General features: G+C 43.9%; 2 protein-coding genes and 1 pseudogene across 2 annotated transcripts in view; 2 read left to right on the forward strand and 1 right to left on the reverse strand.

Annotated features, from left to right (window-relative positions):
• The window catches only part of LOC112069615 (cysteine protease atg4da-like), a 15485-nt pseudogene extending 8374 nt beyond the window's left edge, over positions 1 to 7111 (forward strand).
• Positions 7112 to 7402: 291 nt separating this feature from the next.
• On the reverse strand, positions 7403 to 9273 carry LOC112069614 (galactose-3-O-sulfotransferase 3). Its single transcript, XM_024136969.2, has 2 exons — positions 8937 to 9273; positions 7403 to 8739 (listed from the first exon to the last, which is right to left on the reverse strand). Exons 1-2 carry the CDS (start codon positions 9089 to 9091, stop codon positions 7830 to 7832), a joined length of 1065 nt encoding a protein of 354 aa, XP_023992737.1. The 5' UTR covers positions 9092 to 9273; the 3' UTR covers positions 7403 to 7829.
• Positions 9274 to 14137: 4864 nt separating this feature from the next.
• Positions 14138 to 25843, forward strand: part of LOC112067817 (transcription activator BRG1) — a 31355-nt gene continuing 19649 nt past the window's right edge. The window contains exons 1-6 of the mRNA XM_070438606.1: positions 14138 to 14301; positions 17676 to 17894; positions 18082 to 18217; positions 19204 to 19638; positions 19888 to 19986; positions 20254 to 21341. Of these exons, the coding sequence (XP_070294707.1) occupies positions 17718 to 17894; positions 18082 to 18217; positions 19204 to 19638; positions 19888 to 19986; positions 20254 to 21341 (1935 nt within the window). The 5' untranslated portion in view covers positions 14138 to 14301; positions 17676 to 17717. The remainder of the gene's footprint in view (positions 14302 to 17675; positions 17895 to 18081; positions 18218 to 19203; positions 19639 to 19887; positions 19987 to 20253; positions 21342 to 25843) is intronic.

Consider the following 25843-nt stretch of genomic DNA (forward strand, 5'->3'; position numbering starts at 1 on the left):
CACCTTTATTTAACCAGGTAGGCTAGTTGAAGAACAAGTTCTCATTTGCAACTGCGACCTGGCCAAGATAAAGACATAGCAGTGTGAACAGACAACAACACAGAGTTACACATGGAGTAAACAATAAACAAGTCAATAACATAGTAGGGGGGAAAAAAGAGAATCTATATACAATGTGTGCAAAAGGCATGAAGGAGGTAGGCAATAAATAGGCCATAGGAGCGAATAATTACAATTTAGCAGATTAACACTGGGGCAGTGGTGGGCCGTCAGGGCCTGCAAGGCCTTCTCTGCTGGCCTAAACATCATCAGAATATAATTTTTTTTTTAAATATATTTTCCCACAAATATGTATTAAATTATTCCCCAGAGTAAGAGTTATACTCTTCATTTCATAGCTTTCCTCTTGGTTGCACTGCTTCCAGCCCCAGGTTGAGATTTGGAGGGCTGGTCTTTATGTTAGATCTTTTATCCAATCATATTCAGCCATCATGTGTTTGCCAGGGGTCTAAAATCTGCCCTCAGGCCTTCAGAATCAACAGTGCGGGCGCTTGTAGCTTAAGTGAATGGAAATTAAAATTTTGTGTCAACCAATCAGCTTTAGAGTTGGCTATTGTACGCCTGCTGGCTGGCTCCAGTGTTACACAGGAGCCAGCTAGCAGGCGTAGTGCGTCCACGTCTTTTGATTGGATTACAATATTGAGAGGCAGGTCCTATGGGCAGGTCTATGCAGATCTAGGAAACTGAATTGATAAACGAATTAATTCGCATTCTACTAAGCTGTTTTTCCAACCCACAATGGCGGAAGGAGAGGAGAAGATATCGATTTGGTCGAGGATATAATTATAACGCCATTCTCCAAGACGAATTTCAAGAAAAGTTAGACATTGTAAGGAGAGGTCGCCCGACGCACAAAGCCTGTCACAGGCGGGAAAGGGTTCGTTTCGCTCGCCACTTTCAAAGTTTCAACTAGGAGCGCTGTCAATGGCTCCACAGGCTCCCGAGAAGCACTGCAAACTGTACTGCTGGGAATGCCTATTATTTGCAAGTGATCGATTTGGTGTTTGGAGCCACACTGGCTTTGCAAACTTGAGTTGTCTGTTAAACACTGTTTACCCAAAAATGTCAATTTGTCAATTTCAAGGTGACGCAACGCCTGGTTATACTGCGTTTCTGTCTAAATGTATAGTGTCTAGAGCCATGGCATAATGATGGTAATAAGAGGTGGATTAATTCGGGTGGGACTGTGTCGTACTCGACTGAAGGCCTAGGCCCCAGGCCCACGGCACGCCACTGCACCGGGGTGATAAATCATTCAGATGATCATGTGCAAATAGAGATACTGGTGTGCAAAAGAGCAAGAAAGTAAATAAATGAAAAGTATGGGGATGAGGTAGGTAAATGGTGGGTGGGCTATATACCGAGTGGACTATGTAACAGCTGCAGGGATCTCGTTGGATCAAAGAATCACCAGCAGCAAGAGCGTCATCATTGATGTATACAGAGAAGAGAGCTGGCCCGAGAATTGAACCCTGTGGCACCCCCATAGACTGCCAGAGGTCCGGACAACAGGCCCTCCGATTTGACACACTGAACTCTATCAGAGAGAAGTAGTTGGTGAACTAGGCGAGGCAATAATTTGAGAAAGGTTCACCCATGACCAGCTCTGAAACCAGATCGCATAGCGGAGAAGGTAAGGTGGGATTCGAAATGGCCGGTAATCTTGGCTTTCGAAGACCTTAGAAAGGCAGGTTAGGATAGATATAGGTCTGTAGCAGTTTGGGTCTTGAGTGTCTCCCCCTTTGAAGAGCGGGATGACCGTGGCAGCTTTCCAATCTATGGGAATCTCAGACGATACGAAAGAGAGGTTGAACAGGCTAGTAATGGGGGTTGCAACAATTTCGGCAGATAATCTTAGAGAGAAAAGATTGTCTTTCCCAGCTGATTTGTAGGGGTCCAGATTTTGCAGCTCTTTCAGAACATCCGCTATCTGGATTTGGGTGAAGGGGAAATGGGGGAGGCTTGGGCGAGTTATTGTTTGTAATTTTATAGTTTGTTTTCCTTTGCCCATCCAGGCTGGTCGTTCAAGTCAAAGGCCCGCTTCAGCAAGACCTCTCCTCTGACCATGCTTGGACAGTCTTATCTGCTCAGTCATGGAGGTGAGAGATGTTCTGTTGGTTGGGTAACTCCACCCTTTTAAAAAGACCCACACCTAATGGTAAACTGGTATGTAACTGTATTTGAGAAAATTGTATATTCAAGGCCAGTGTCTGTCCTTTGATTTGTCAGTGGAGAGGGAGTGCTTTCGCCGGGCCTTTGCCACTCTGTTGTGGCTGACGTACAGGCGGGGCTTCCCACAGCTGGATGGTTCCTCTCTGACCACAGACAGTGGGTGGGGCTGCATGCTGCGCAGTGGACAGATGCTCCTGGCACAGGGGCTGCTGCTACACCTGCTGCCGCCAGGTAAAAGAAAAAACACACTTGTGCACGTGGGTCACACACACACACATATACAGTGGGGCAAAAAAGTATTTAGTCAGCCACCCATTGTGCAAGTTCTCCCACTTAAAAAGATGAGAGAGGCCTGTAATTTTCATCATGGGTACACTTCAACTATGACAGACAAAATGAGAAGAAAAAAATCCAGAAAATCACATTGTAGGATCTTTAATAAATTTATTTGCAAATTATGGTGGAAAATAAGTATTTGGTCACCTACAAACAAGCAAGATTTCTGGCTCTCACAGACCTGTAACTTTCTTTCTTTAAGAGGCTCCTCTGTCCTCCACCTCGTACCTGTATTAATGGCACCTGTTTGAACTTGTTATCAGTATAAAAGACACCTGTCCACAACCTCAAACAGTCACACTCCAAACTTCACTATGGCCAAGACCAAAGAGCTGTCAAAGGACACCAGAAACAAAATTGCAGACCTGCACCAGGCTGGGAAGACTGAATCTGCAATAGGTAAGCAGCTTGTTTGAAGAAATCAACTGTGGGAGCAATTATTAGGAATGGAGACATACAAGACCACTGATAATCTCCCTCGATCTGGGGCTCCACGCAAGATCTCACCCCGTGGGGTCAAAATGATCACAAGAACGGTGAGCAAAAATCCCAGAACCACACGGGGGACCTAGTGAATGACCTGCAGAGAGCTGGGACCAAAGTAACAAAGCCTACCATCAGTAACACACTACACCGCCAGGGACTCAAATCCTGCAGTGCCAGACGTGTCCCCCTGCTTAGCCAGTACATGTCCAGGCCCGTTTGAAGTTTGCTAGAGAGCATTTGGATGATCCAGAAGAAGATTGGAGAATGTCATATGGTCAGATGAAACCAAAATATAACTTTGGTAAAAACTCAACTCGTCGTGTTTGGAGGACAAAGAATGTGAGTTGCATCCAAAGAACACCATACCTACTGTAAGCATGGGGGTGGAAACATCATGCTTTGGGGCTGTTTTTCTGCAAAGGGACCAGGACGACTGATCCGTGTAAAGGAAAGAATGAATGGGGCCATGTATCGTGAGATTTTGAGTGAAAACCACCTTCCATCAGCAAGGGCATTGAAGATGAAACGTGGCTGGGTCTTTCAGCATGACAATGATCCCAAACACACCGCCCGGGCAACGAAGGAGTGGCTTCGTAAGAAGCATTTCAAGGTCCTGGAGTGGCCTAACCAGTCTCCAGATCTCAACCCCATAGAAAATCTTTGGAGGGAGTTGAAAGTCCGTGTTGCCCAGCAACAGCCCCAAAACATCACTGCTCTAGAGGAGATCTGCATGGAGGAATGGGCCAAAATACCAGCAACAGTGTGTTGAAAACCTTGTGAAGACTTACAGAAAACGTTTGACCTCTGTCATTGCCAACAAAGGGTATATAACAAAGTATTGAGATAAACTTTTGTTATTGACCAAATACTTATTTTCCACCATAATTTGCAAATAAATTCATTAGAAATCCTACAATGTGATTTTCTGGATTTTTTTTCTCATTTTGTCTGTCATAGTTGAAGTGTACCTATGATGAAAATTACAGGCCTCTCTCATCTTTTTAAGTGGGGAGAACTTGCACAATTGGTGGCTGACTAAATACTTTTTTGCCCCACTGTACATACATACAGGTACATGTTTTCCAGTAGCATCTCAAAGTATGTCCTGAGTAACACACTACTACAGTTTATCACTACTTAGCCTTGTCCCTTGTCTCTCTATGTTGCCAGGCTGGATCTGGCTCTCTGCCAACATGTGTCCAAAGATGACATTGAGGTACAGGAGTCTCGCTCCTTGGGTCCAGAGTTGACGAAGAAGGGAAGAGGAAGAGCATAGTGTCCTTCCTGGAGAGCCGGACTGAGGTCACTCACAGACGGGTGGTGTCCTGGTTTGGGGATCATCCCATCGCCCCGTTCGGGCTGCATCAGCTGGTGGAACAGGGCACAAGCTCAGGGAAGAAGGCAGGGGACTGGTATGGCCCCTCCTTTGTAGCACACATACTTCGGTGAGAACTTAGAATCTAAACCCTTAGAAGCTAAACCTGCCCCCCCCCCAGCCATCTGCATTCCATACAATACATCTTCCCTTAGTGATGTGGGTTGTCTGTTTGTTTTAGTCTGGCTGTTGACGCAGCATCAGCAGAGGTGTCCAATCTGACAGTGTATGTAGCACAGGACTGCACTGGTGAGTGTTCCCTTGTTATCTCATTCCCACTATTTGGCAGGGCACCCATCAGACCATAGTAATAGGTTGTATCATTATGTGGTTCCTGTGTAGTGTACATAGATGACGTGGTGAGGCTGTGTGAGAGACCTCTATCTGAGGGCTCCACAGGACCCAGTCCAGCCTGGAAGTCTGTCATCATCCTGGTCCCTGTGCGCCTGGGAGGAGAAGTCCTCAACCCCACCTACATTAAATGTGTCAAAGTATGTGTCAAGTCAGAGTAACATGCTAGAGACATGCACACAGACACTGACAACAACAAAACACAGTGAGAGATTGGTAAACCATTCTTGTGTTTTTATCTTTCCAAAGAATCTCTTGAGGTTAGAATGCTGCATTGGAATCATTGGTGGCAAACCCAAGCATTCTCTGTTCTTCGTTGGGTACCAAGGTAGGTGTATGGTCTTCCTGTTGTCATTCTGTAATTTTACAGTCCTTGTACCCTCACTCTGACCATGCTCATGTCTCCTGTGCTAGACGAACAGCTGTTGTGCTTGGACCCCCACTACAGCCAGTCCACAGTGGATATCACACAGGATAACTTCCCCTTAGAGGTAATGGAAGGCGCTCTCTTCCTGTTTTGGCTGTGTTTGCAAACCCTATACATTATTCTATATCCATGACACTAGACCAGGTCCTAGACCAAGATTGTATCTCGGTCTAGCAGTGTAACACTAAGCCACTTATTTACCGACCTGTCTGTGCCTGTTGGCGACGCTTTCGTGACACAATCAAGATAAAATCTCGGTCTAGAAACTGGGCTATCCACCATCTCTCGCCTTAATGGGGACTTCTCTCCACTCCCCCTGCAGTCATTTCACTGTAAGTGTCCCAGGAAGATCTCCTTCAGTCGCATGGATCCCAGCTGCACTATAGGCTTCTATGCCAAGAGCCAGAAGGAATTTGAGTTACTGTGCTCAGCTGTTAACACGGTATGTGGGACACACACACACAGGCAATATTGCTGCTACTATTTATTATTTATCTAAGCTATACTGTATATTATTTTTGTGTATATATTTCCAAACATAAAAATTCCAAACATTAAAATTGTTATTTTGTTACTACTTTGTATTACTTACTGTGTATTATTTTTATAAATGGGTATTGCACTGTTGAGGAAAGCTTGCAAGTAAGCATTTCACTGTACCGTTTACACCATGTATCCTGTGAATGTGACCAACTTGATTTTATTTGTGGTGTCCATGTCAGGGGAATAGGCTGGCTATGGATTTGAACCCTGGACAAGATGCTGTTGTTTACTCTTGAGATCAAATATACATATATGAAGAGTATGCTGTATAACTGATGCAGAACATGTTTTAGTTGCAAGGAGCCAAGTACATTATTGCTTTTACAGTATGTTGCAATACAGTCATTGGTTAATGGTTAAATTGAGATGAGGGGAAATATAAGAGCTCTCCTAGAGATGGTTCTCTCATTCATCTCTTTCTCTTCCCCAGGCTCTCTCATCATCAACAGAAAAGTACCCCATCTTCACCATTGCAGAGGGTCAGGGACAGGATGGGGGGCAGGAGGATGAGAGCGATGCACCCCCAAACGCTATCACCCACATCCTGACCAAGGATAAGGCGAGGCTGAGAAGGACCAATAACAGCAACAGCATGGATGAGTTTGTGTTATTGTGAACTAACGTAGCAGGTATAAAAGTTCTAAGCTAGGTTGAATTAGCTGTATCCCTGAAAACTGGAACATCCGGTTGTTGGCAACTCCGATAAGGGTGCTGTGAACAGACTGACTGAATGTGCCCTGAGTGGCCAGCAGGGAACATAATTCACATACCAACTCATACACACGGTTACTGAACTGAGCTTTATCAGTGGCAGCTACTGACGGGGCACATGCTCCAGCATTAGCCTTTATCCCCAACCTCCACAGGCAATAAACAGGCTGGGTGAGGTGTTGCTGAATAGAACAGGCCAATGACACTATTCTTGTGTATTTAWTAGTTTGGTCTAATTATTTGTTTTAAGGGGACGTGTTTATGAATGTAACAATGTTTTTAAATGAAGGTTTCTCTATAATTGTTTTTAATTTAAGGTTTTGATATTAGTATAGTTTTGAGGTTCTTACGTTAAATAACCTGCCTTCAACTTCGTTGTTTACTATTCTACATGAAGTCATGGGTGACTGTATGCCTGGCTGAAAGACACTAACTGACCCTATTTCATCATTGTGTAGATAGGCTGCTCATCCCATAGTCCTCTCCACTACAACCTTTTGTTGAACTACTTTGTCCAGCATTAGACTCTGAGCTGCTGTTTGACGTCATGTGACAGGATGTCTGCTCTGTGAATGGATTAGGAAATTGGATTCCTTAGACCTTGTGACGTGCACATGGAACCGGTGAAGGAATCAATTTGTCTTCTTAGAGATGTTGGTTTTATGTGGTTGAGTGGGGAGAGTATAAAATAATAATTTTAAAATTGCTATCAGTCAATTAAGAGGCACATTCTGAGCGATATGGGGTTGCATTTGCCCTGTTTTTTTTTTTATTAATATTTTTTACATGGAAAAAGAGTAGCACAATGCATTCAATAAAAGCTCAGTAAAAATAAATAAATCACTCAACTTCATCAGACTGATTTCGTTTAGGCCATACAAATTTGAATGACATGTTTAACGGATACCCTGCAGTGCTTCTACATTGCTTGTTATTTGGGGTTTTAGTCAGGGTTTCTGTATAGCACTTTGACCTGCTGATGTAAAAAGGGCTTTATAAATACATTTGTTTGATAACTGAAGAGGGGTTTCTCCCCACCCAAAGAATCTGAAAATTCTACTGAAAAATGTAACGATTATAGCTAAAATAATGTCCTTGAGCTTCTAGTAAAAAGACACGCCACTTCCTCTTGGATTATGGCTGAACTATGCCTCTTTTAGCTTCCCCAAGAGGCTAACATCTCTTGATTAGGTCGCTAGGAGTTGAATTAAGGTCGTTATAGTATTTTAACAAGAAGATCCACATTTTAAAAATAAAAATACATTTGGAAAGGGACCTAACAATGTTAGTATTTTTGGTTTATTGGAAAAATACATCAAAAGCAGAAATTCTGAGTGGTGTAGTATCTAAAAGGGAAAGTGCTGCACATTAGTCTGTAGGTATGGACCTCATGTCATGGCCATACTGCTGGAAATACAGATGAGAGTGGTACTGTAGCTCAGGCAGCACTAGTCGCACACAGAGCCCCTCTTCCTGCAGAGTCAGGTTCCCTCGTACCTCGTATCCCAGGATGGTGACTGTGTCGGTCTGCCAGGGCCTGACCAGGTCCTCCAGCTCACCAGGGGGGACTCCTTCTCTGGCCACACACTTCTGTCTGAGCCTCTGTGTGGAGGCCCTCAGTAGGGCCACCTCCCTTTTCAGTCTCCCCAGGCCATACTGCTCAGCTTTCTCCCAGAACACCTGCAGAAATAAGTTGTAGAGCAGCACATCCAGACTGTTCCAGGCCCAGAGCCTGGCCTTGGTGTCCTCCTCCAGCGGGGTGATGTCCGATGGGGCGCGGACGTTCAGGTGCACATAGGCCAGCTCCTCAGGCTCCAGCTGCAGCAAAGCCCCCAGGAGAACCAGAGACTCATCAAAGTGCTCAGCGATCATCACCAGCTGGAAGGCCTCCTCCAGCTGAGTCAGCTCCATGGGCCAGGATGCGTTCCACTCTTGGCTGCTGAMGCCCAGGTCAAAGCTCATAGGGTTCCTGGCTAGGCCATTCCCGGGTTCTGTAGGGTCCCAGTAGGACTCTGGGGACTCCAGGAAGACCGAGAGGGCGGACTTCCTGTTAGCTGTGTCAGCTGCCTTTTTGGCTAGCGTGAAGGCGGGTACAGTGGAAGTGTAGTAGCTGAAAACGGACTCGAAGGTCTGTAGAGGATCACGCAGCAGGGTGATGTAGATGGTGTTCCTGGGCATCACCTGTTTCAGCTGTCCCAGGTCCAGCCGCATGTGGCTGCAGAGCATGTCGAACTGAGAGGAACCCGGTGGCAGCTCATCTACAAAGTCTGCTCGGAACCTGGAGCCATAAGGACGGTTAAGCACGTTAAAGCAGTGAAAGTTATCTGCAGTTAATATCCACCAAATGGAGGGGCTCCAAATGTACCAGAGACCTGACACTAAATTTGATAATCTGAACATTGCAATAGAACATATCTACTCATCAGATGAATAGAGGTAACCATATCTTACAGGAGATAGTAGTCGTGCCCATACCTATCTGGGTAGCTGAACTGGTATGCGTAATAGGGGAAGGCGAAAGTGAGGTTCTCCTTCTCCCCAAGGCGGAACATCAGATTCTGAACAGTGCTGCTTCCAGTCTTGTGTGTTTTGAGGAAAGCTACAGGTGGAGGGCTCCTCCTTGTCCTCATAAAGGTGTACCCATTGGGGTCTCTTTGATGCTGCAGATTGGGTGTCTGAACCTCCTTCCTCCTGTTAGGGGCAGTGTGGGATGGGACAGGGGTGTTTGGAGGAGCATTGTCGGAAAGTGCTCCCCTCTCCTCCACCTTATGGCCCTTGTGCCCAGCATAGTGGCTTTCGAAAAAGGAAAGAGACAGAGGATTTCATCAGACATCTAGGTAAATAAAGTCTCAACAGAACTTATACAGCTTAGCTGTATGCCATGACAAACAACTCCTCATTWATCAATTCTGTATTTAAAAGGTTGTTTAATCCGTAATGCATTTTCACAAATATATGTAGAATTTCTCTGGTACATTCACAATKACCACTGAGCTAAATCTATTAGTTTTACCACCAGCTACAGACAGTGCATAATGGTGTGGGGAGAAAGAGAGAGACAGACTGTCCCTTACCTTGGATGCTGCAATGACTGAGTAGCCAGGAGCATGAGTAACAAGGTGACACACAAAGCCATCAGGAGACACATCACACGGTGTCTCCAAAGTTGGGTGGACAACCAGCGGAGGGTCATCTCCTTTCTGTGGCCCACCCGAAACACTTTCCTCTGGGACCTTCTTCCCTCCTAGCATGGTAAATAGGCTCTGGGACTTTGAAGGTGAGACTGGGTTCCGGAGCTTAAGGAAACTGAGAGAGACCTGACCTCACCCTCTAAGCTGGCTCAGCGAGACGTCACGCAGCCAGCCAGCAACTCTCCAGCCAAGAAGTCGTGATTGAGTTTTTGACTAACATAAGATTTGAGACGGTCTATTCTCAAGCTTTGCTGCTGTAAACAGTCATAAGGTGCAACTGCAATATGACAAGGCTAATGTCCTTATTCACATGTTAAGAGCAGCAATCACTGGTTTTGTATATTAGGGATGCCAAATACTAAAAGCTCAATTGGACAAGAGACAAGGACATTAAGGAAAATAAATAAATACAATAAATTAGATACAATTAAAATAAATAAGAACAGAAAATTCCCCAACACAAAGAATAGTAAAACCACCTAGGCCTAAATCAAGGTGTGCAACAATGYAAATGTATTATAAGAATAGCCTACACATCTACAAACAAGTTAATGACACCCTTGTTTTTATGGTATTTCACTATTGTCTGATATGAATGTGTGTGATATGACTGTGGCAAACACATTGACAGTGCTATTCATTGAAAGGCACGGGTCTGATGTTGCTTTCCTCATCAACCCTTAATGTGCATTATCATTCAATTGGTTAAAATGCTACATGTCAAGATACTATTAGCTCATAATAAAACCGGTGATAAACGGGAAACCCTTACCCTCCTGTGAGCAGGCCATGTTCATTACAAAAACATTGCAGATAGAAATACCATGACTAGAGCAGACTTGATTTTATACACTAAACAAAGGAGATGATCGTGGACTTCAGGAAACAGCAGAGGGAGCACCCTCCTATCCACATCGACGGGACAGTAGTGGAGAGGGTAGTAAATTTTAAGTTCCTCGGCGTACACATCACGGACAAACTGAAATTGTCCACCCACACAGACAGCGTGGTGAAGAAGGCGCAACAGCACCTCTTCAACCTCAGGAGGCTGAAGAAATTCGTCTTGTCACCAAAAGCCCTCACAAACTTTTACAGATGCACAATCGAGAGCATCCTGTCGGGCTGTATCACCGCCTGGTACGGCAACTGCTCCGCCCACAACGGTAAGGCTCTCCAGAGGGTAGTGAGGTCTGCACAACGCATCACCGGGGGCCAACTACCTGCCCTCCAGGACACCTACACCACCCGATGTCACAGGAAGGCCATAAAGATCATCAAGGACAACAACCACCCGAGCCACTGCCTGTTCACCCCGCTATCATCCAGAAGGCGAGGTCAGTACAGGTGCATCAAAGCAGGGACCGAGAGACTGAAAAACAGCTTCTATCTCAAGGCCATCAGACTGTTAAACAGCCACCACTAACATTGAACATTATATGAAGTGGCGTTGTTTAAAGTGGCTATGACTCAACTCCAGCCACTTTAATAATGTAAAAATTGATGTAAAAAATGTATCACTAGCCACTTTAAACAATGCCACTTCATATAATGTTTACATACCCTACATTACTCATCTCATATGTATATACTGTACTCTATACCACCTACTGCATCTTGCCATCTTGATGTAATACATGTACCACTAGCCACTTTAAACAATGCCACTTTTATATGTTTACATACACTACATTACTAATCTCATATGTATATACTSTACTCGATACCATCTACTGCATCTTGCCTATGCCGTTCTGTACCATCACTCATTCATATATTTTTATGTACATATTCTTTCATCCCTTTACACTGTGTCTATATGGTAGTTGTTGTGTAATTTTTAGGTTAGATTACTCGTTGGTTATTACTGCATTGTCGGAAGTAGAAGCACAAGCATTTCGCAACACTCGCATTAACATCTGCTAACCATGTGTGTGACAAATAAAATTTGATTTGATTGTTTGTTCTACATCATACATTTCTATCTGAGCGTTGGCCAAAATTTTGACTGGAACAAGCTACAACAAACACTCAAACTGGACAGTTTTATCTCAAGCTCTTCATTCAAAGACTCAATCATGGACACTCTTACTGACAGTTGTGGCTGCTTTGTGTGATATATTGTAGTCTCTGCCCTTTGTGCTGTTGTCTGTGCCCAATAATGTTTGTACCATGTTTTGTGCTGCTACCATGCTGTGTTGTCATGTGTTGCTGCCTTGCTATGTTGTTATCTTAGGTCTCCCTTTATGTAGTGTTGTGTTGTCTCTYTTGTTGTGATGTGTGTTTTGTCCTATATTTATATTGTATTTATTTTGTATTTTTAATCCCAGGGCCTGTCCCCCGCAGGAGGCCTTTTGCCTTTTGGTAGGCCGTCATTGTAAATAAGAATTTGTTCTTAAATGACTGGCCTAGTTAAATAAAGGTTAAATAAAATAAAACAATTTAAAAAGTTTTGTCCTGATGAACGRGGTTCCAGTTGTGCGCGATTTAAGGATTTTTGGAGTCCGACTCTTGCACTCCGACTCTTGCCCAACTCCAAAAACACGCTGAAACTGATGCACACACACATACGCGCAACCTCATTATTGCAGTCCTTACTAGGAAGATTACATTTGCGTTTCAGAGGACTGGCAAGAGCATGATGCCCCCCAGTTGCATATTAAAGGACTATTTTGTTTGACTATAGAAGGTGATGTGTAAGAAGTTACATCTATAATATTTCAGTGATATTTCTGCCGTGTGCAGCCTCGACGGATCCCATGCGATGATACTGCGCACTCGATGCTGATAAGCCAATTCTTTGACATGTTATAGCCCTATTCGGACGGGTATTACTAGAGACGTTGGTTTTGTAATTATTATCCAAGTATGTGCGTTGACAAAAAATATAGGTCTCCCCATAATATTTATATTGAGGAAGTGTGATCATAACCATTATTTTTGCGATCCATTCATGGTAGACGTCCTTCCTAATACTTTAATATACTTTTGGTAATTTACGAGGCATAGCTAGATACAGATGACCAAGATACAGCCTATGCGCATGGTTCTAACAGTCTTTCTGCCTGACCCTATCTTCTCTCTCCCTCGCTTGCTCCTCTTTTCCTTCGCTATGAAAAACGCTGGTGTGTGTTTGGTCTTCGGTCTGTTGCGTGTAGAATAGCTCAGCCTACTCATTGATAGCCCCTACTTTAGTGAATTTGCACGAGACATTACAAGGCAATAAATTGTGAAATACAGCATTGCTATAGCCTACATATTTTGATAACGGATGCACAGTTCTGCCTGGTGGCGGACATGCCTGGCTGTGCCCCTCCCATCTCTCCCTCGCTCTTTCTTTGCGGTGAAAGATGCGAGTTTGTGTTCTACGGAAAATAGTTTCCTCCATTGCAAAAATACTGAATTTTAGGAGTCGAAGCTTGACACCCAGAAAAGGGAGTCGACAGGCAAGGAGTCGAGGAATCGATTATTTTGGAGTCGACTATCCACCACTACCCAGTTCTCTCCGTGGTTCTATCTGTCCCTATGCATTTAATTTCAATAACCTGTACCATCATATTTTTGTTTACTGTAAAGCGGACTGTAACATATTTCAATCAACATAACAGCGCCTTTGGTTGTGATTTTTAAACGAGTCAATATAGTTAGTGTTGATAACGTCAATGATTTTTTGACATGCACATTTTATTTAGATAGAAAAATGCATGTAAACAGAGCTCAATTGCTTTCATTATTATTGTCAATGACTACTATCAACAATGATGCCTCATGATCTTATTTTACTACGTGTAATAATGCTGTTCTATAATAATTTGTACACCCATCCCCCACGTCGACATAGTTCGAAAGGACCTACTCGCCAAGGGTGATTTCAATGTAAGTCAGATTCAGGTGTTTTATTTTTAATACTTCGTCGATGTTATCCTTGTTCAGATGAATGATACGTAATTTCACTTTCTAGTACATTTTGGTTATCGTTGGGTTGGAAGGAACGGTTGTCAGGACCGACATTACTCGTCTGTCTCTGCAGACAGTGGCGGCAGACTGAAATTAATACGTTTTTGGTAAATGTATCTAGTTAACTAGAGCCGGGGTACGGGATGCAGGTTGGATCAATCAACTGAAATATATTTATTTTTTTACTCTTGCAGCATCTCTAAAGTCAGCAAAACAACGTCATTCATACATTTTGTTAAGACAACATGGTCGGCTAGCAGAGACCATACCATTAGCCAACTGTCTGGCAGTGTTCCAGTAGATTCGCATTTATTATGTAGAAAACAATGTTTGGAATGTAGCCCATCACATGGGTGAATGGTTTCTGACCTCAAACAAATATAGCGTGCTACTATGTTGTAAACGGAGGTTGTTTTGCTGCTAGCTAGCTTTCTAGTCAAGCTATACACCACACTAGGTGCCTCGCGCGCTGCAATACTGTAGATCTCCGCAGTTTTGAAAGTGTTAACGGCCTCGGTGACCGATAAGGAGTTGCCATTATCTTTGGTAAGGGAAATGTTTGGGGGTGATCAAACTGGAAGTGTGTGTCGCAGCTGGATGCGGAGGGCTGGAGCGAGCGAGGAATGGCGTCCTAGATTTACCAGGAGACATATACTTGGATTACGGAGGACGAATGGAAGGGAAAATAGAGGAAGGTGAGCTTGAATTGGTCAAAAGTGGAGGAAAAGGGAGATGGTTTGTTGAAGAATGGTAGAAAGTGTGATCTGTACACTGGATCGAAGACAGGAGAGGAGGAGAAATGAAAGTGAATGAGGGCGAAGTATCGGAGGTGGTAGGTGTGGTGAAGTTCTCGGAGCCCGAGGATTACACGGAGGGTCAGGATAAAGATGAGTCTGACCGTAGGAGTGAAATTAAGGAAAAAGTGGACCCTTGCCTTTTGGCTGATCCATTTGTGGTTTCAGGGTGGGTGAAAATGGAGTTGGGTGGTGTGGAATCGGTGAAGGTAACCCGAAGTGGTCTTGTAATTGTTTGTGTTTCTGTTGGGTCAGATGAAGCAGGCGCTCCGCGTCAAACGTCTGGGGACAGGATATGTGAATTGTTTTGCTCTCAAGTATAGGGCGCCATTAAAATGAGTGATTACTGGGGTAGCGGTAAATGTGAAAGTGGACCACCTGAAGCCAGGGGAAGATTCCCGGTGTTTGTGATGCTCTTCGTTTGGTGCGACGCAGACTGGGTGGCTTGAGTGGAGAAACAGAAGAGTCTTGATGTTGAGTCTTTGCCGGGAAAGTGATGTTATGATATCAGTTATCCCTGTACGAGCTTTTGTACCGAATACATTACGATGTTAACGTAACATGTGTGTCATGCTATATGTGGCAGCAGTGTATGAGGGAGGTTCCTAGGTGTGCAGAAAGGCATGGTGAATTTTGGTTGAGAGAATGCCAAGAGTGTGCAAAGGGTGGCTACTTTGAAGAATCTCAAATATAAAATATGTTTTGATTTGTTTAACACTTTTTTGGGGGTTATTACATTATTCCATATGTGTTAATTCATAGCTTTGATGTCTTCACTATTATTCTACAATGTAGAAAATACTAAAAATAAAGAAAAACCCTTGAATGAGTAGYTGTGTCTAGAGTTTCACATTTTGGGGAATATTCAGAGGTGGATACTTTCCGTGGGAATTAACGGGAATATGCAAATTAATACCATTTAAATGTAGTTTTTTGCATTGGATATATTTACCATCATATGGAGACAGAAACATAAACCTTTTACCTTATCATAAGTAGACATAATTGAAAATTATCAAATCCTTCCAATAGAATAATATATTTTTAAAATTAGTTATGAATTGAACTTTCATTAAATGAGTTGACTCTTCACATGGGATGAACAACAAAAGAAAGGGAATATTGAATGATCCCCGATGATCCATCYCATCTCCCAAAAACGTTTTCAACATACATCTTTAAAATGAAACTAAAGCTTTGGTTGTCTTCCTCTCAGGCTTCCATATCTTCTCCCTGGACCGCCTCAATGTCCACCTCTTGATCATCAGACTCTGAGGCCTCATCTTCACTGTTACTTTCCCACCTTGTTGAGGATTGCTCATTGTCAGGCTCAAAAAGCCAAAGATTTGCCTGTATGGCCACCAATTTTTCAACCCATGTATTGGTCAGCCTGTTGCGTGCTGTGGTGTGTGTGTTCCCAAACAAGGACCAGTTGCGCTCCCAAATCCCTTGCTTGGAAGTGTACTTCGCCAGACTGCCAAGAACCATGCCCTCATCCAGGCCAAGGTGGCGAGACACGGTAGGGATGACACCATAGGCCTTGTTGATCTCTGCACCAGACAGGGTGCTCTTGGCAGCATACTTGGGGTCCAACATGTACGCTGCGGTGTGTATGGGCTTCAGGCAGAAGTCTTAATGCTTTTTGATATATTTCAGAACTGCAGTTTCCTCTGCTTGGAGCAACAGTGAAGTGGGCAGGGTAGTACGGATTTCTTCTCTTACATCTGCAAGCAGAGTGTGAACATCAGACAGGATGGCATTGTCACCCTCAATCCTGCTATATGTTTCAGGAGTTTCAGGCTGCTTACCACTCTCCCAAAATACATCATCCAAGAGGATCCTCTTGATGGGGCTGTCCATATCGGCAGACTGTGATATGGCCATTTCTTGGAGTGACTTCTTCCCCTCCAGGAGACTGTCAAACATGATGACAACACCACCCCAACGGGTGTTGCTGGGCAGCTTCAATGTGGCGCTCTTATTCTTCTCACTTTGCTTGGTGAGATAGATTGCTGCTATAACTTGATGACTCTTCACATACCTAACCATTTCCTTGGCTCTCTTGTAGAGTGTATCCATTGTTTTCAGTGCCATGATGTCCTTGAGGAGCAGATTCAATGCATGAGCAGCACAGCCAATGGGTGTGATGTGAGGGTAGGACGCCTCCACTTTAGACCAAGCAGCCTTCATGTTCGCAGCATTGTCTGTCACCAGTGCAAATAGCTTCTGTGGTCCAAGGTRATTGATGACAGCTAATCTGCAATGTAGAGACTGGTGTGTCTGTTGTCCCATGTGCTCTTGTAGAATACTGGTTGAGCGGTGGAGATGATAGTTAATTATTCCTTGGCCACGAACATTCAACCACCCATCAGAGATGATTGCAATACAGTCTACTTTTTCTATGCTTTGCTTGATCTTGACTTGAACTCTGTTGWACTCTGCATCCAGCAAATTAGTAGATAAAGCATGTCTGGTTGGAGGGGRGTATGCTGGGCGAAGAACATTCAGAAATCTCTTCCAATACACATTGCCTTTGAGCATCAGAGGTGAACCAGTTGCATACACAGCTCGAGCAAGACATTCATCAGCATTTCTCTGACTACGTTCCTCCATTGGGTCAAAAAAACTTCTGATTCCAGGAGGACCATGAGCTGTTCCTATCGATAAGGTGTCTGATTCATAATTTTCACCTCAAATAGAAGTAGAGGGACTTTTGTCAGAGGTTGCTTGTTGTGAGCGCTGAGGTAACTTTATGCACTTGGCCAGATGATTCTGCATCTTTGTTGCATTCTTCACATATGATTTGGCACAGTATTTGCAAATGTACACAGCTTTTCCTTCTACGTTAGCTGCAGTGAAATGTCTCCACACATCAGATAATGCCCATGACATTTTCCTGTAAAGATTAGGAAAAAATTGTAAAAAAACAACAAATACAATTCCATGTACAGATAAATAGTTAAGCGGTTAGATTAAAAAGGTTCACTGTTTTAATTTAACTTTTTGAAGAATTTAAGCAAAATCCCCCAAATTCCAGGGCTTAACTTCCCAGGAAAAAATTGCGGAAATTTACCAGAAAGTTTCCAATCCTTTGCAACCCTAGGTACAGCCAACTAATGTGATATTGTCAAAATGATACAATATATCGTAAACAATATCCCGATATGTAACGGTATCAATCCCCCCGTCACTAGTACACAGTAAATTTTACTCCACACTGCTGGGTTGGTTTGTTGTAAATAGTGGTCAGTATTTATGTCATTTGTCCTCTGCAGAGTGGATCTTGGTGCTGTCACATTCTCGGACTCACCTGAGAAATGTCCACCCCGGACCCCCCCATGGGAGGGACGCCTCGGCCGTGCCCCTCTCCAGGACCGGGGCCTTCTCCAGGAGCCATGATAGGACCCAGCCCAGGTCCCCCAGCCTCTGGGCACTCCCACCCAAAACATGGGCCCTCAGTATATCCTCAGGAGAATATGCATCAGATGCACAAAGTAAGACAGAAAATGGGCAAATCCATAACTGTAATGTATGTCAAATGTCTGCTATGGTCTGCGGTACCATTTTATGAGACTTTTTTTGCATTCATCTATTCTTCCTTTACTGTACATAAGAAATGTATGCGCTATCTAAGTAGGACATTCTTATGTCAATGTATTAATGTGTGTTGTCTCCTCCCAGCCTATGGAAGGCATGCATGAGAAGGGCATGTCTGATGACCCTCGCTATGGACCAATGAAGAGCATGGGCATGAGACCAGGTGGAGGCCATATTGGGATGGGACCCCCTCCTAGCCCCATGGACCAACATTCCCAAGGTACCATACCATGGGGTACTGATTAGATTGCARAGAGGATAGAGGAAACATTGACTCCGTTATTGAAGGAGCTTTACACAAAAGGTTAACTTATTAGCTTTCCATATGATCTAAATATGGTGCATATGATTTTAGAGTTAAGCACAATTGTTTTTAAAGCTGATTACCTGAGAAGAGAATGRTAACTCGTGTAGACGCGTGTGCACTTGTACTGTGAACTCAACCAGCTAGTTTCTCCTCTTTCACTTCTGTCGTTTTGTTGGGTAGCGTGAGCAGCAGACGCTCAGTGGAGGGGCGGGGCATGAGGCTTCCCCTTTCAGACAATGCCGGTGGCAGCTGTCTGCTACAAAACTAKTCAGTCACCAAGGAGAGAGGGACAGAGGGGCTGTTGAAATACTGTAACACAGGAGAGGGTGTTTTTCTGTTGACTCTTCTATCCTGTATTGACTGGTGACAAATCAAAATCAAATTGTATTTGTCACGTGCGCCGAATACAACAGGTGTAGGTAGACCTTAAAGTGAAATGCTTACTTACAAGCCCTTAACTAACAATGCAGTTTTAAGAAAATACCTTTAAAAAAAGTAAGAGATAAGATTAACAAYTAATAAAGAGCAGCAGTAAATAACAATAGCAGGGCTATARACAGTTGGTACCGGTACAGAGTCAATGTACGGGGGTGTTGAGGTAATTGAGGTAATATGTACAAAGCGRGAGGCTCAGCTGTAATGTGTGCYTGTCTGTTAGAGACTGATTTGTAAAGTGTTTGTATCGCCAGTCCAGCTCATAATCATAATACCAGTCTMMATTTGGTTAACATTTCTCCTGGTCTGTTYGCATCCATTTCYCCACCATTTTCGATGTATCTAGCCATTATTTTAGTCATTCAAATCAGTTTCCCACTGTTCTCAGTTAAAGGGACAGTCATGCCCTACCATTCCCAGGGAAGATGAGTTTTCTCACCTGTTCTGTTGTCTCTCCGCCCCAGGCTACCCCTCTCCACTGGGGGGTTCTGAGCACTCTCCCAGCCCTGTGCCAGCCAACGGCCCTCCACCCTGCCCCATGATGCTCTCTGGCCCAGGTGTCCCCATGGAGGGCYGTGATCCCCAGGCCATGTGCCAGCAGAACCTCGGTGATGTCCTGAGTGGTGGTTCTGTGCCAGGTGGGGTTGGGCCAGGCAGTGTTGGGCCAGGTGGACCCACCCCCTTCAACCAAAACCAGCTACACCAGCTCAGGGCCCAGATCATGGCCTACAAGATGCTGGACGGCAGCCAGCCCCTGCCAGACCACCTGCAGATGGCTGTGCAGGGCAAGAGGCCCATGCCAGAGATGCAGCAGCAGCCAGGGATGTCCAACATGCCCCCTTCCTCTGGGCCTGAGGCGGGGCCTGGACAGCCACCAGCAAACTACAACAGACCTCATGGTGAGTGGGGTGGGCACATGCAAGTGTATGCTACACAGCCTGTCAATGAGTTTTGCAACCCTATGAATGACACACACATGCTGTCCATCTCAAACAAATAAAATAAATAATTTGAATGCTGAACGGGGACCCCTGGTGGTGAAACTTGAACACATGTTCTCAGTTCAGGCACCATTTTCTACGTTAACTAGACTTCTGTAGGCATGAATGCCCAGGCAGTGTCTGATCATTTCTTATGTCATCTTGCAGGAATGGTAGGCCCGAACATGCCGCCTCCAGGACCCTCAGGTGTTCCCCCTGGTATTCAGGGACAGCCCACCAATGGACTCCCTAAACAATGGCCCGAAGGTAAGCCTCCTCTTGACACCTGGGCAATGATTCACATGTGTGTGAGAGGGCACTAGTCTATAGTGTTTTTAGTCCATGTGCTTCTCTTTCCTGTCCTGATAATTTCACCAGACCTATCACAAGGGTAGGCCATCATTGTAAACTAACTTGCCTAGTTAAATAAAAATTAAACAAGGAATACACACATATTAAACAGATAATAATTGCACCAAAACACTGTATAATCAATGGTAGAACTAATAACTCTTTCAATGCCATATGTTCTAGGGCCCATGGTGAATGCTGCTGCTCCATCCAGTGCCCCCCAGAAGCTGATTCCCCCTCAGCCCACTGGGAGACCCTCCCCTGCTCCCCCCTCCGTGCCCCCTGCTGCCTCCCCGGTCATGRCCCCCCAGACCCAGTCCCCTGGGCAGCCCCCCCAGCCCCCAACCATGGTGCTACACCAGAAACAGAACCGCATCACGCCCATCCAGAAGCCCCGTGGTCTGGACCCAGTGGAGATCCTCCAGGAGAGAGAGTACAGGCTGCAGGCTCGAGTGCTGAGGCGCGTAGCGAGTAAAAATCGTCTGTCCTCCGTTGCAACACTCACTACCGAGTTTCAAACTGCCTCTGGAAGCAACGTCAGCACAAGAACTGTTCGTCGGGAGCTTCATGAAATGGGTTTCCATGGCCGAGCAGACTCACACAAGCCTAAAATCACCATGCGCAATGCTAAGCGTCGGCTGGAGTGGTGTAAAGCTCGCCGCCATTGGACTCTGGAGCAGTGGAAACGTGTTCTCTGGAGTGATGAATCACGCTTCACCATCTGGCAGTCCGACGGACGAATCTGGCTTTGGCGGATGCCAGGAGAAAGCTATCTGACCGAATGCATAGTGCCAACTGTAAAGTTTGGTGGAGGAGGAATAATGGTCTGGGGATGTTTTTCATGGTTCGGGTTAGGCCCCTTGGTTCCAGTGAAGGGAAATCTTAACGCTACGGCGTACAATGACATTCTAGACGATTCTGTGCTTCCAACTTTGTGGCAACAGTTTGGGGAAGGCCCTTTCCTGTTTCAGCATGACAATGGCGCAATGCACAAAGTGAGGTCCATACAAAAATGGTTTACTGAGATCGGTGTGGAAGAACTTGACTGGCCTGCACAGAGCCCTGACCTCAACCCCATCGAACACCTTTGGGATGAATTGGAACGCAGACTGCGAGCCAGGCCTAATCGCCCAACATCAGTGCCCGATCTCACTAATGCTCTTATGGCTGAATGGAAGCAGGTCCCCGCAGCAATGTTCCAACATCTAGTGGAAAGCCTTCCCAGAAGAGTAGAGGCTGTTATAGCAGCAAAGGGGGGACCAACTCCCTATTAATGGCCATGATTTTTGGAATTATATGTTCAAAGAGGAGTGTCCCCATACAGGTGTCTACATACTTTTGGTCAAGTAGTGTACACAATTTCTTTTGGCAGGGGGGGGTTAGATCAGCTCAAATGTTGCAAATTGATTGTGGCTTCTATCAGTGTAAATATCTGCATCATTTCCAATCCCACATATATTTTTTGGCTGTCTATATACAGTACCAGTCAAAGGTTTAGACACACTTACTCATTCCAGAGTTTCTTTATTTTTACTCTTTTCTACATTGTAGAATAATAGTATAGACTTCAAAACTTCMAAATAACACATATGGAATCATCAAAGTGTTAAACAAATCAAAATATATTTTATATTTGAGATTTGTCAAAAGTAGCAACCCTTTGCCTTGATGACAGCTTTTCACACTCTTGTCATTCTCTCAACCAGCTGCATGAGGAAGTCACCTGAAATGCATTTCAATTAACAGGTGTGCCTTGATAAAGTTAATTTGTGGAATTTATTTCCTTCTTAATGCGCTTGAGCCAATCACTTGTGTTGTGACAAGGTCGGGGTGGTATACAGAAGATAGCCAAATTTGGTAAAATACCAAGTCCATATTATAGTAAGAACAGCTCAAATAAGCAAAGATAGACCATATTTACTTTAAGACACAAAGGTCAGTCAATCCGGAAAATGTCAAGAACTTTGAATGTTTCTTTAAGTGCAGTCGCAAAAACCATCAAGCGCTATGATGAAACTGGCTCTCATGAGGACCGCCATAGGAAAGGAAGACCCAGAGTTACCTCTGATGCAGAGGATAAGTTCATTACAGTTACCAGCCGCAAAAATCGGCAATTAACTGCACCTCAGATTGCAGCTCAAATAAATGCTTCGCAGAGTTCAAGTAACAGACATCTCAACATCAACTGTTCAGAGGAGACTGTGTGAATCAGGCATTCATGGTCAAACTGCTGCAAAGAAACCACTACTAAAGGACACCAGCTTGGGCCAAGAAACACAAGCAATGGACATAAGACCTTGGACATCTGTCCTTTGGTCTGATGAGTCCAAATTTGAGATTTTTGGTACCAACTGCTGTGTCTTTGTGAGACGCAGAGTAGGTGAACAGATGATCTCTGCATGTGTGGTTCCCACCGTGAAGCATGGAGGATGAAGTGTGATGGTGTGGGGGTGCTTTGCTGGTGACACTGATTTATTTAGAATTCAAGGCACACTTAACTAGCATGGCTACGACAGCATTCTTCAGCGATACGCCATCCCATCTGGTTTCCGCTTAGTGGGACTATCATTTGTTTTTCAACAGGACAATGAACCAACACACCTTCAGGCTGTGTAAGGGCTATTTGACCAAGAAGGAGAGTGATGGAGTGCTGCATCAGATGACCTGGCCTCCACAATCACCCGACCTCAAACCAATTGAGATGGTTTGGGATTTGTTGGACCGCAGAGTGAAGAAAAGCAGCCAACAAGTGCTCAGCATATGTGGGAACTCCTTCAAGACTGTTGGAAAAGTATTCCAGGTGACTACCTCATGAAGCTGGTTGAGAGAATGCCAAGAGTGTGTYAAGCTGTCAAGGCAAAGGGTGTCAACTTTGAAAAATATAACATATTTTGATTTGCTTAACACTTTTTGGTTACTACATGATTTCATGTGTGTTATTTCATAGTTTTGATGTCTTCACTATTATTCTACAATGTGTATATAATAGTAAAAATAAAGAAAAACCCTTGAATGAGTAGGTGTGTCCAAAATTGTGATTTTTTTTTTATATATGTATATATATATATATTGTCCATTTTATTATTTTCCCATAACACTACCACCCCTCCCCTAATTGGATTCAACTAATGGACAACAACACTTAGGCTTCTACTTCCAGCTTATACATACTGTACAATTTATGGACACAGTACATTTTACTTTAGTTATCTTGTTTTTTGTTATGTTTAGTKCCARCCTTTAGCTCCTCTCAACCCCTCCCATCTATCTCTGAACACCATCCAGTTTTGATGTCTATTTGCCATATATTTTTCAGCTGTACTGTGAGGTTTCACAAAAGTTCGGAACCTTTCTATTGTCATAGTTTCTACAGATTGTAAATTAAATATAAACAATTTTGCTTAGAGTATTATTATTGATTGATTGACTGACTTTTCAAATCACCAGCAGTGCTACTTGCAGAGTGTGATCCAGGTAGATGTCGTAGTTTTTCTATGGAATAATGAAACAGATGTTTGGTGAATCTATSAATTATGTATGACCACTGGAGCCTTTGACACTCAAAATATTTTGACATTTATTTAATCACTCAATCTTGCTAAAGCACATTCTGTAGGAGGGGTTAATATGAATTAAAATAATTTGACATGATTTATATGAATCGGGTCATGAACATGTGGCCTTTAAAATGAACAAGGGAGAGGTTAAACGTAGGCTAAGTCTAGCATGATCTTATTCCCACACTTTACAATAACTCTGTTGCAGTGGTCTTAAGTAGTCTCCATGTAGGCTATTCAAAATAAAACTTGAATCTGACTTACATTGAAACACCCTTCGCCGATAGGTCCTTCGATTTCCAACGCTAGCCAGAAACAAAGAGCGACCTAGCCTGTTAGCTTTTTTTCTCTCACCACCCCACTTCTTGTCTGATTGTATCGCCAAGGAACGGCCTTCACTACAGCAACCGTGATACAAGAGCGCCCCCCTACACGTTCATCCCCCCACGAACGACTGGAAAATCAACGCATGCCCAGTCTAGGCCCCATTGCAGAGAAGAATGCGGACGAAGTATGTCGACGTGGGGGATGGGTGTACACGTTATTATAGAACAGCACTACTACATGTAGTAAAATAAGATAATAAGGGATCCTTGTTGATAGTAGTTAATCGACAGTAACAATGAAATCAATTGAGCTCCGTTTACATACATTTTTGTGCCAGAATAAAATGTGCAATGTCAAAAAAGCATGTGCCGATATCATAACTAGCTTTTTTTTACTTAACTAGGGAAGTCAGTTAGAACAAATTCTTATTTACAATGACGGCCAAACCCGGACGACACTGCGCGTATTGTGCGCCACCCTATGGGACTCCAAAACACAGCTGGATTCGAACTGTAGTGACGCCTCTAGCACTGAGACGTAGTGCAGGCGCAGCGGTCTAACACCGAACCCAAACCGGCTGCGCGCGTGCGCTATCGTGCATACATGTATTTTGTCCGCCTACACAAAACGCGATCACGACACGCAGGTTAAAATATCAAAACAAACTCTGAACCAATTGGTTCAATACATTTATGCACGATAGCGCACGCCGCAGCCGGTTTTGTTCGGTTGTTAGACCGCTGTGCCGCTCAGGCTCGCCACTCAGTAGATGGCGTAGTATAGGCTTGGGCCTTCAGCAAATGACTTGTGTGAGAATGATACTATTAAGACACAGAGAGGCCTTGTCTAGAATAAACTCCTGAGCTGCAAAATAGAAAGTAAACATGATTTGGGCTAGGCCTATTCCACTATCTAAATATGTGTGTTATTTAATGACATATAATTGCATAATTTATTTTTAGAGCCACGTGGGGCTACTGTAGTGATCATATAACCTAATGAATCACACTTTTTCCAGTATTTGGGAGCACAGACTGTAGGCCTTATATTAGGCATTTTGACGGTTGTATTTGCAAATTCCAGTCTGTATGTAGGCTTGTTATATCCATTTGCATTGCACAACCCCATCACACAGAGGCTATATCCATATCAAATAACGAGACAAAATATTGATTAAGTGTTGGCTATAACCTGTTCTTGAGCAAATAGCCAACGGGTTCCAATAGTCAAGGCGATCTATAGCCTATTCTTACTGCCAGATCTGTTTTTCCTATCAGCCACTGCATGTGCTTCACTGTTTTGTTTCAAATGTATTTAGAGGCCTGTTGAGCTAGGGTCTCTTTTTAAAGGAGAGGCCTATAATAAAAACAGTTATAAAACACAAATAGAATTCTACAATTATTCCGCAAGACACCAGTACCAAAATGATAGCCTACATCGCAATGCCTACAAGTTGATGGCCCATTGTTTTATTTGGATAGGCCTAAATTAAACATTGAATTATTAAATGATAGGCTACTTGAGAATTTAGATACCTTGAATACACACATGGATTTCAATAAACAAACATAAAACTGTTCTATTCTCTTTGATTTTAGTTCCTATTGAACTCAGACCATAAACAGAATGGATGACATACTGACTGAACTGAATGATGAATTGATGTGAAATATGTTGGAATGATGAGTTGCACGCATCGTGCATGCTCTGCACTTTATTTGGCTAGTAGGCAAATAGGCTTACATTAAGGTATAATGAGTATGGCTGCATGGCTCCAGAAGGGCATCTTCTGAGGCTGAGGGGTGCTTTTCCTGAGGCGCATAGTGCTGTGGTGCTGCATGGAGATCACAGCTCTTCAACTGGGCAGCTGTCACACAATGGAGGGAATA

The sequence above is a fragment of the Salvelinus sp. IW2-2015 genome, unplaced genomic scaffold (genome assembly GCF_002910315.2).
Source record: "Salvelinus sp. IW2-2015 unplaced genomic scaffold, ASM291031v2 Un_scaffold1058, whole genome shotgun sequence".
In the NCBI taxonomy this organism is placed as follows: Eukaryota; Metazoa; Chordata; class Actinopteri; order Salmoniformes; family Salmonidae; genus Salvelinus; species Salvelinus sp. IW2-2015.